The sequence below is a fragment of the Heptranchias perlo genome, chromosome 45 (assembly GCF_035084215.1).
Source record: "Heptranchias perlo isolate sHepPer1 chromosome 45, sHepPer1.hap1, whole genome shotgun sequence".
Taxonomy (NCBI): domain Eukaryota; kingdom Metazoa; phylum Chordata; class Chondrichthyes; order Hexanchiformes; family Hexanchidae; genus Heptranchias; species Heptranchias perlo.
In genome coordinates this window covers 1,088,430-1,099,591 of record NC_090369.1, presented here as the reverse complement: position 1 = coordinate 1,099,591, position 11,162 = coordinate 1,088,430, and the positions used below count along the sequence as shown (strand labels likewise).

General features: G+C 55.1%; 2 protein-coding genes across 9 annotated transcripts in view; both read right to left on the bottom strand.

The window, feature by feature from the left end:
• LOC137306832 (NF-kappa-B essential modulator-like) overlaps window positions 1-395 on the bottom strand; it is a 13,866-nt gene extending 13,471 nt beyond the window's left edge. The window contains exon 1 of the mRNA XM_067976231.1: window positions 313-395. Within this exon, the coding sequence (XP_067832332.1) occupies window positions 313-395 (83 nt within the window). The remainder of the gene's footprint in view (window positions 1-312) is intronic.
• Window positions 396-7,496: 7,101 nt separating this feature from the next.
• LOC137306776 (cyclin-dependent kinase 17-like) overlaps window positions 7,497-11,162 on the bottom strand; it is an 84,446-nt gene continuing 80,780 nt past the window's right edge. For 4 of the 8 annotated variants that reach the window (XM_067976145.1, XM_067976149.1, XM_067976147.1 and 1 more), the window contains one exon: window positions 10,689-10,777. Coding sequence is in view for 4 of the 8 variants with exons in the window: in XM_067976144.1 (XP_067832245.1) it covers window positions 7,741-8,944; window positions 9,183-10,774 (2,796 nt within the window). In the remaining 4 variants the exon portion in view is untranslated. Of the gene's footprint in view, window positions 8,945-9,182; window positions 10,778-11,162 lie in introns of those variants that run through there. The other 4 variants (XM_067976148.1, XM_067976151.1, XM_067976146.1 and 1 more) reach the window with 2 other exon arrangements.

The window sequence follows — 11,162 nt, the reverse complement described above, 5'->3', positions numbered from 1 at the left end:
TCCCCCGAACCCCAATCCCCAGTCCCCCTGAACCCCAATCCCCGGTCCCCCTGAACCCCAATCCCCGGTCCCCCTGAACCCCAATCCCCGGTCCCCTGAACCCCATTCCCCGGTCCCCCCTGAACCCCAATCCCCGCTCCCCCCTGAACCCCATTCCCCGGTCCCCCTGAACCCCAATCCCGGTCCCCCTGAACCCATTCCCCGGTCCCCCCTGAACCCCAATCCCCGGTCCCCCCTGAACCCCAATCCCCGCTCCCCTGAACCCCGATCCCCGCCCCCTCAGCCCGCCCCCCCGGGCCCTCACCCCCTCACCAGGCCTCGCCCTCCGCCGGCCCGCGGCCCCGAAGCTCCTCCATCTCCCGCCGCTGACTCTCCAGACCCGGCGCCTCCGCCATCGCCTCGGCCCCGCCGCTCCGGAAGCGGAAACCACCCGGCCCCGCTGCCCCGCACACTGAGGGGCAAAAGAAAACCCCCGCACCGGAAACCGTCACTCGGCAATGCTCCGGCAACACAGAAAACCGGTCCGGCTCGTAAAAACATTCCGGTTCGACAACAAGAGACAAAATAAATGGTCCGCCCCCCCTACATCTATGGATAATTAATCAATTGCAGGACATTTCCCTGCTATTTGGGCAAAAAGAGTCACTTTTAAAATCGAGATTAGAAGTAGACGAAGTATGGAGGGAGAATAAAAACTGGCAGATTGAGGGGTGACCTGGCTGGCAGCTGCCAGTGGAACCAGTGCCCCCTGGCAGAGGCTTGAACCAGAATCGGATCTGGTGTCACTGGTCCCGCCCAAAAGGAACTCCCTCCCCCGCCCCGGCCGACTGACCCAACTCCCTCCCCCGCCCCGGCCGACTGACCCAACTCCCTCCCCCGCCCCGGCCGACTGACCCAACTCCCTCCCCCGCCCCGGCCGACTGACCCAACTCCCTCCCCCGCCCCGGCCGACTGACCCAACTCCCTCCCCCGCCCCGGCCGACTGACCCAACTCCCTCCCCCGCCCCGGCCGACTGACCCAACTCCCTCCCCCGCCCCGGCCGACTGACCCAACTCCCTCCCCCGCCCCGGCCGACTGACCCAACTCCCTCCCCCGCCCCGGCCGACTGACCCAACTCCCTCCCCCGCCCCGGCCGACTGACCCAACTCCCTCACCACACTCCCACTCAACCAACCCAAACCCTAGCCCCGCCTGCAGGATCACCCATCCTGCAGTGCCTCTGGTCCCAGAGCACTGGCCCTGTCTCCTTTAATACTGGTCTCGTGTTTATCTAATTGCCTCCTGCACCCCATGACTGACTTGGCCAACATAGCCCAAATTCCAATAAAAGTGATCAGAGATGGTTCCTGCCTTCCTGCTTTAATGCCGAGATCATTCAGGAGGGACAATGCTCCATTAATGGTTCCTCGCTATTCAGTAGCAATCAATTTTGAGAAGACCCTCATCGGGTGCCGGTGACCGACCCCAGGGCTGGGAATGATTCAAACTTATAACTGGGTCTCCAGTTTCCCCTCAAACACTCCCAGGGCAGGGACAGCACGGGTTAGATACAGAGTAAAGCTCCCTCTACACTGTCCCATCAAACACTCCCAGGGCAGGTACAGGGTTAGATACAGAGTAAAGCTCCCTCTACACTGCCCATCAAACACTCCCAGGGCAGGTACAGGGTTAGATACAGAGTAAAGCTCCCTCTCCACTGTCCCATCAAATGTGAGGTGATGCATTTTGGTAGATCGAATCGGGCCAGGACCTACTCCGTTAATGGTAGGGCGTTGGGGGAGTGGGGATTGGGGTTCAGGGGGACCGGGGATTGGGGAGAGTTATAGAACAAAGAGATCTAGGAGTACAGATTCATAGCTCCTTGAAAGTGGAGTCACAGGTGGATAGGGTGGTGAAGAAGGCATTCAGCATGCTTGGTTTCATTGGTCAGAACATTGAATGCAGGAGTTGGGATGTCTTGTTGAAGTTGTACAGGGCATTGGTGAGGCCACACTTGGAGTACTGTGTACAGTTCTGGTCACCCTATTATAGAAAGGATATTATTAAACTAGAAAGAGTGCAGAAAAGATTTACTAGGATGCTACCGGGACTTGATGGTTTGACTTACAGGGAGAGGTTAGACAGACTGGGACTTTATTCCCTGGAGAGGAGGAGGTTAAGGGGTGATCTTATAGAAGTCTATAAAATAATGAGGGGCATAGATAAGGTCGATAGTCAAAATCTTTTCCCAAAGGTAGGGGAGTCTATAACGAGGGGGCACAGATTTAAGGTGAGAGGGGAGAGATACAAAAGGATCCAGAGGGGCAATTTTTTCACTCAAAGGGTGGTGAGTGTCTGGAACGAGCTGCCAGAGGCAGTAGTAGAGGCGGGTACAATTTTGTCTTTTAAAAAGCATTTGGACAGTTACATGGGGAAGATGGGTATCGAGGGATATGGGCCAAGTGCAGGCAATTGGGACTAGCTTAGTGGTATAAACTGGGTGACATGGACATGTTGGGCCGAAGGGCCTGTTTCCATGTTGTAACTTCTATGATTCTATGATTCTATCAAACACTCCCAGGGCAGGTACAGCACGGGTTAGATACAGAATAAAGCTCCCTCTACACTGTCCCATCAAACACTCCCAGGGCAGGTACAGGGTTAGATACAGAGTAAAGCTCCCTCTACACTGTCCCATCAAACACTCCCAGGGCAGGTACAGGGTTATACAGAGTAAAGCTCCCTCTACACTGTCCCATCAAACACTCCCAGGGCAGGGACAGGGTGAGATACAGAGTAAAGCTCCCTCAACACTGTCCCATCAAACACTCCCAGGGCAGGTACAGGGTTAGATACAGAGTAAAGCTCCCTCTACACTGTCCCATCAAACACTCCCAGGGCAGGTACAGCACGGGTTAGATACAGAGTAAAGCCCCCTCTACACTGTCCCATCAAACACTCCCAGGGCAGGGACAGGGTGAGATACAGAGTAAAGCTCCCTCTACACTGTCCCCATCAAACACTCCCAGGGCAGGTACAACATGCTCCCTCTAAACCAGCCCCACTGTTCTTTAAAGCTTACTTCCAACATTGCCTGTTTTATCAGCATGAAATCCTGCTTTCCCCACACCAGCCTGAGGGAGAGTAACATTCTCTCTGCTCAATTCTGCACAGTTTTCTGCGACAGAATTGCACAGGAGAAATGGACTTACACTTATTCCACATTCCTTTGATGACTTCACCTCTCCCCCTCCTTCATCTATGGACGTCCTTAGTCTCTTTACCTCCTCACAGACCTTATCTCTGGAACCTCCTCCAGCCCTGGCCCATAGCCGTCGGTGCTGCTCTGTTGATCTGCTGTTGCCGCCTCCCCTCAATACTCCTCCATTGGTGGCAGAGGCTGCAGTCACGCATGCTCCATGCTCTGGAGCTCAGTCCCCTAAACCCTTTTGTCTTGGTACTTCTCCATTCACCTTCAATACATCCGTTGCCTGCACCTCCAGTCAACGCTTGGCTTCGATTGTCCCCTGCAGAGCGCCTTCAGGTTATTTCATCATGAAGGCTCCAGAAAACTTCAACTTGTTCTTCCTTCCTGGCACCATCTGTCCATCGCTGCCCTCCTTCTCCAGGTTCTGGACTGCAATTGCTCTGTTACTCGTGCCCCCATCACACCCTGTGGATCTTCTCCTGTCCTGTCTGGTTTGTGGGCTGCCCCTCGCGCCCCCCCCCCCCCCCAACCCTTCCCAGAGTATCACAGGAAAACGAGAGAGAATCCTGCTCATCGGCGAATGTTTATTTTATTATTTTCCTTCATTTTTTTTTTTACATATTGCATTTCTCAACAAGTCAAAAGAAACATTTAACAGAAACTATTTACTCGGAAAAATGGGCTGAACAAATTTCATAAAATTCATTTAAGGTTTTCAAGTCTTCCTTTCTTCAAGAGCAATGATGCTAAATAGAGAACTAAAACTACTTAAAATCCTGGCGCCAGGAGAGAGTGCCTCTCCCTGTGTAACATTTACAGCCAGCGGCCCAAGTCAGGAGAGCTTGAGCCAGTTCCGCAGTTCCCTCCACACGGCCATTCAAGTTTTGACGTTGCTGCGTTGTCACCAGGATTGTGTAGTGTATCGGCACCAACACACGAGGAACTAGGTCACACCTCTTGCCTGGGGCTCTTGGTTCACACTCGGAGTGCCCCTCAGCTCCTGGGTGACGGACCGGTACTTTGTCCCAGAGTTATACAGCCTCCGAATTGCTCACGCCAGGCGCTGCCCAGGATCGGATCGAGGCCAGGGTCGGGAGGTGGAGAGGATTTCACACGTACCAACCATTACACTTCAAATTCTCGTGACAACACTGCGTTCTGTTTCCACAAGATTCCTCTGATGGAGGGAAGGGAGGGGGCAGCGGGGGCCGGGGGGGGGGGGGGGGGGGAGAGGAGGAGCACCCAACCAGCCAAATTAAAAACACACAAGGGTCCGGAAGCCTCCTTCTACCCACCTTTCCCTGACTGTGTGTGAAGTCAACAAGCACGGTGCACGTGACCTGGATTCAGAAAGGTTTAAAAGTGTAACAATATCATCTCTTTATAAAAGAGACCGGCCGTTTGTCGGGTGTCTGGAGGGTTTGTGAGTTAGGTTCCCCGTGTCTGGTGCGGTCCTACACACACACACACCCACCAGGAAGGTGTCCGGTTCCAGCCCTGGTCTGTGCTCCATTAGTAGATTAGTCAGAGGGGTGGATCGGGACACTATGACTCGCCTCATCGCGCTCTCCCCCTGCACCACCCCCCTCCCCCCACTTTGGTCACCGGGTCCAAATTCAGCCCCGATGAGGATGGACTTCTCCCCCTTGCAGCACGATTACTGACCATTCACTTGTGGCCGATTAAAGGGCCAGGTCCCATCCCCGGTCAGTGCCGAGTGAGCTGATCTCAGCTGGGGCAGTGGTAAGGGGGGTTTTTACTGGTCTCAGTGTCCCTGGGTTAATGGGGGAGAGGGGGGGGGAATGATTCGTGACACCTGCTGGGAAGTACGTTTTGCAGTTGTCGGGAGTTCGACTCCACCAGTCCCACCCCGAGATCAGCTCTTGGTATCTCACCGAGAGCAGGAAAATAATCGAGACAAATCCTTTCGCCAGTAACCTGATTCACGTCACCTACCTCAGCAAGGCTCGTAGGCACACAGCATCCTCGCACTGCCCTCCCACCCACACTAAGCAACACACACTCACCCCCCCCCTCCGCACCAAGGCTGGACATTGGGAAGTGACCGACCAGACAACAGAACTGATAATCTGGGACTGGACAGCAGAGGGTTGGTGCAGGCGAAGTCATTTCGACCCCCGTCCCACCTGCCAGGGACCTCGGAGGGGAGACAGTCACGGGCAGAGTAAGCGAGCCCCTCCTTCAGTGTTCTCCCTTTTGCCCCCTGCTGGGGTACAGGTACTTCGAGTGTGGACTCAGTGCCCTGGGAGTGGAGGGAACCGCACAGCCCAGTCCCGGCCCATCCACCCAGTTAAGAGCTGACAGTCCCCAAGACAGGGGTCCGGCTGTTAACGGACGGCGGGGAGATTCCTCCACTGCCCCAGAGCCCGTTCCGTACGTTGGTCACTTTCGGGAGATCTTCCAGCTCTCAGCCCCACACCCCTCCTTCCCCAGCCTGACCTGGTGCCCCCTCGTTCAGTTTCCCTCTCCTACCTTGTCCCTCTGAGATCCCCCTCTCAGCCGCCTCCTCTCCAGGACGGAAGGTTCGAGTACCTCCAAGTCTTCCCTCGTCACTCAGTCGCTCGAACGCTGGGGATCCCTCTCTTCCCTGCCCCTTGAACGTCCCTCTCCCTCGTGTCCCAGACACGGCGCTCGAGGTACACTCTTGACCAGAGCTCTGCGCAGTTTTAACGCAGTGCCCACTTCACGGCAGCAGGAGTCTGGGCCACCGACTGTACCGGGCCCTGTTACTGCCCCAGCCTTGGCCGAGATCAGAGCCAACTCTGGGCAAAGCAGGGCCGGAACCTGGGCCCTCCCTGGTCTCTGTGGATCAGTACCATAGCAGGCAGGACAATTAAAAACTGAGCCACTGGAGGGAGCAGTAGTCCCATTATATAATTATCTACAACCATCAATACTCCCAGAGACACTGCAATGATAATTAGGAGAACCTCTCCAATATAAATAAACAGGTTAGACCATAAAACACAAGAGATTCTATTGGGGTGGGTGGGGGGGATGAGTCCAGTCTGAACAGTGTTGTCACAAGGAACTATTTAGCGTGTTGGTACATCACTCATTGGCCAATGTGTTTTAATATTGTGCAATTTGCTTTCTGTACAATGCTTCTGATTCATTCTTCACTTTGACCCTGCCACTAACCCCACCTCCCCGCGACTGCCCCCCTCCCCCCCCCCCCGGTGACACAACCCGTTATGAAAGACGCCTGGACGGTTATTATCCATGGGGGGGCACAGCTGCGTTGGGGCCGTGTGTTTTAACCCTGGCTTATCCCTTTAAGGCTGCCCGGGTCCACCCGGTGGGGAGGTGGTCCATCCAGTGCTTGGGAACTCCCGAGGTCACTCGGCAGGCAACTGGAGGCTGCTTGTCCATCTCGGGCTCCAAGTCAGCATAAAACCACTGGCTTTTCTCTCTCTCTAAAATAAAAGATTGTTTAGCACAGGTCACGTGTGTGACGCTTCGAAGTGTTACACACTTCCCGGACACAACATTTTCATATGTACAATAACAGACACTGTGGTACAAGGTACATCGAGGGGTTGTGACGACACAATTGTCCGAGTGTGAGACGGCGAGAGAGGGACTAGTGTGTTATAGAGAGAGCGGCTGTGGGCCGTGCGTGGTACAGTTCCATTGTTCTCGGCGGTCTGTATTAAGGAGCAGGTTATAATGCAGCAGCATTCCTGATCCGGTCAGGGCGTCCCTCTCACAGCTCTACCGCGCCCCCCCCCCCCCCTCATCCCCCCCACCTGCTGGGCTCACGGGTTGGAGTGTGTGGCACACACAATAGTGCGCGAGCTGGTGATTGATAAACTACCGTACGGTTCGTCTGACCAGAGAGGGAACCTCAGGCTCCTTTGAGGCATCTGAAGCCAGACAGGAGTCACTACACTGAAGCTATGTGCTGGGGTGAATCATTGTTCATAATACTGACAGTCAGAGTTCACTGACTGTGGGGGGGGCAACACTCGGCACGAGGCGGGGGCGTGCCGCTCGGTGTGTGGACAGTGAGCTCAGGCTCCCACAATCGGAAGCAATGCACATGATTTGAACATGCTCTGATACTGAGTCCCAGTGCATTATACGTGGCTGCAGAATAGGAGTGACTCTTCCTGAACAGTGACAAATTCAGTGACATGACCGGCAAAACTAACTAGGTTTTACTGAAGGGATGCGTGACTTCTAAAGTGTTTTAGAAAACAAGAGGGAAGAAAGTACCCTACGATTTTTCACAACTGCACCCACTGTAGTGTTAAGAGTTTAAAAAAAACTTTTAAAAATTCATCGTAAAGTTTGCACGTCACCTTTTAAAAACAAAATAAAACAAATAAATTGAAATACTGGAAGATATCGGTGTTGATTCCTAGCGCTATTACACTTCTCACAAGCTAGAGCATGGCGGTGGGAAACGGTCGGTGAAACAGCAATCAGCTCAAACGGGTCCTTCTTCACAATCTCCCACACTCAACAGTGGGAGCACTCTCCTCAACCAAAGGGCAGTTCTGTGTTAGACAAAGACATGGGCACCTGTTTACACACACAGGCAGAGGGAGACACATACACAGGCATTCACACACTCTGAAACCGAGAGAGGTGGGCACGTGTATGTGCATAGACACACAGGCAGAATGAGACACAGAGGCAGAGCGAGAGAGGGAGAGACACACAGAGGCAGAGCGAGAGAGGGAGAGACACAGAGGCAGAGCGAGAGAAGGAGAGACACAGAGGCAGAGCGAGAGAGGGAGAGACACAGAGGCAGAGCGAGAGAGGGAGAGACACAGAGGCAGAGCGAGAGAGGGAGAGACACAGAGGCAGAGCGAGAGAGGGAGAGACACAGAGGCAGAGCGAGAGAGGGAGAGACACAGAGGCAGAGCGAGAGAGGGAGAGACACAGAGGCAGAGCGAGAGAGGGAGAGACACAGAGGCAGAGCGAGAGAGGGAGAGACACAGAGGCAGAGCGAGAGAGGGAGAGACACAGAGGCAGAGCGAGAGAGGGAGAGACACAGAGGCAGAGCGAGAGAGGGAGAGACACAGAGGCAGAGCGAGAGAGGGAGAGACACAGAGGCAGAGCGAGAGAGGGAGAGACACAGAGGCAGAGCGAGAGAGGGAGAGACACAGAGGCAGAGCGAGAGAGGGAGAGACACAGAGGCACAGCGAGAGAGGGAGAGATACAGAGGCAGAGAGAGGGAGAGATACAGAGGCACAGCGAGAGAGGGAGATACACAGAGGCACAGCGAGAGAGGGAGAGATACAGAGGCAGAGAGAGGGAGAGATAGAGGCACAGCGAGAGAGGGAGATACACAGAGGCACAGCGAGAGAGGGAGAGACACAGAGGCACAGCGAGAGAGGGAGAGACACAGAGGCACAGCGAGAGAGGGAGAGACACAGAGGCACAGCGAGAGAGGGAGAGACACAGAGGCACAGCGAGAGAGGGAGAGACACAGAGGCACAGCGAGAGAGGGAGAGATACAGAGGCAGAGCGAGGGAGAGATACAGAGGCAGAGAGAGGGAGAGATACAGAGGCAGAGAGAGGGAGAGATACAGAGGCAGAGCGAGAGAGGGAGATACACAGAGGCACAGCGAGAGAGGGAGAGACACAGAGGCACAGCGAGAGAGGGAGAGATACAGAGGCAGAGCGAGAGAGGGAGATACAGAGGCAGAGCGAGAGAGGGAGATACACAGAGGCAGAGCGAGAGAGGGAGAGATACAGAGGCAGAGAGAGGGAGAGATACAGAGGCAGAGCGAGAGATACAGAGGCAGAGCGAGAGAGGGAGAGATACAGAGGCAGAGCGAGAGGGGGAGAGATACAGAGGCAGAGCGAGAGGGGGAGAGATACAGAGGCAGAGCGAGAGGGGGAGAGATACAGAGGCAGAGCGAGAGGGGGAGAGATACAGAGAGAGAGAGGGAGAGATACAGAGGCAGAGCGAGAGGGGGAGAGATACAGGGGCACAGCGAGAGAGGGAGAGATACAGAGGCAGAGAGAGGGAGAGATACAGAGGCAGAGCGAGAGGGGGAGAGATACAGAGAGAGGGAGATACACAGAGGCAGAGCGAGAGGGGGAGAGATACAGGGGCACAGCGAGAGAGGGAGATACACAGAGGCAGAGCGAGAGAGGGAGAGATACAGAGCGAGAGAGGGAGAGATACAGAGGCAGAGCGAGAGAGGGAGAGATACAGAGGCAGAGCGAGAGAGGGAGAGATACAGAGGCAGAGCGAGAGGGGGAGAGATACAGAGGCAGAGCGAGAGAGGGAGAGATACAGAGGCAGAGCGAGAGGGGGAGAGATACAGAGGCAGAGCGAGAGAGGGAGAGATACAGAGGCAGAGCGAGAGAGGGAGAGATACAGAGGCAGAGCGAGAGAGGGAGAGATACAGAGGCAGAGCGAGAGAGGGAGAGATACAGAGGCAGAGCGAGAGAGGGAGAGATACAGAGGCAGAGCGAGAGAGGGAGAGATACAGAGGCAGAGCGAGAGAGGGAGAGATACAGAGGCAGAGCGAGAGAGGGAGAGATACAGAGGCAGAGCGAGAGAGGGAGAGATACAGAGGCAGAGCGAGAGAGGGAGAGATACAGAGGCAGAGCGAGAGAGGGAGAGATACAGAGGCAGAGCGAGAGAGGGAGAGATACAGAGGCAGAGCGAGAGAGGGAGAGATACAGAGGCAGAGCGAGAGAGGGAGAGATACAGAGGCAGAGCGAGAGAGGGAGAGATACAGAGGCAGAGCGAGAGAGGGAGAGATACAGAGGCAGAGCGAGAGAGGGAGAGATACAGAGGCAGAGCGAGAGAGGGAGAGATACAGAGGCAGAGCGAGAGAGGGAGAGATACAGAGGCAGAGCGAGAGAGGGAGAGATACAGAGGCAGAGCGAGAGAGGGAGAGATACAGAGGCAGAGCGAGAGAGGGAGAGATACAGAGGCAGAGCGAGAGAGGGAGAGATACAGAGGCAGAGCGAGAGAGGGAGAGATACAGAGGCAGAGCGAGAGAGGGAGAGATACAGAGGCAGAGCGAGAGAGGGAGAGATACAGAGGCAGAGCGAGAGAGGGAGAGATACAGAGGCAGAGCGAGAGAGGGAGAGATACAGAGGCAGAGCGAGAGAGGGAGAGATACAGAGGCAGAGCGAGAGAGGGAGAGATACAGAGACAGAGCGAGAGAGGGAGAGATACAGAGAGAGAGAGGGAGAGATAGAGAGAGAGAGAAAAACTCGCAAATAAAGGGGCAGAGAGAGGCAGAGATACAGAGGGAGAGAAAAAGAGAGACATACTCAAACAGGAGGGCAGAGGCAGAAAGGGGCAAACAATGTACACACACACACACACACACACGAGAGAGAGGCAGTGAGAAATGGACAGAGACAGATTCAGACACACCTGCACACACAGAACAGCATGATTTCACAGAGACTCCCAAAACACTGTTGTTTCCTGGCTGGACCTGGCAATCTGGCACGTTGCTGCCAGCTGGTCCCAGAGATCGAGGACTCCTGTGTCCTGTGGGTATTAGGATACGACACTGTGTAGGACTTCTGTAGGACTGTAAAGTGTCAGAGCAGCATACTTTGTCTTCTGTTCCTGCCATTAGCTGCAAACAAAGCAGAAAGGGAGATTACTTGCAGAGGCAGAGTGATGATGGGAACAAGCATCGGGCCGATGACCATGCACTGGGCAGCTGGATGTACGTCTTTCTCTCTCTCCCTTCTCTAGTTTGTCCCTCACAGTCATCCTGCCCCCGTACGTGTGTGTGTGTGCCTGCCTTGCTCGAGCCCATCTCCTCCTCCTTCTGCTTACACCGTCTGCAGTCGGACACATGCACCGCCATCACTGCATTGCTTCTCAGGCCGTTTCACGTTAAGGAACCAGTAGAGCCCTTGAACTTAGTAATGGCCTCCGCCCTGCCCCGGGGCCCAAAGCTGCGGGCCCTCAGCCACCGCCCCCCCTGCCCGGGGCCCCACACTGCCTGCCCTCGC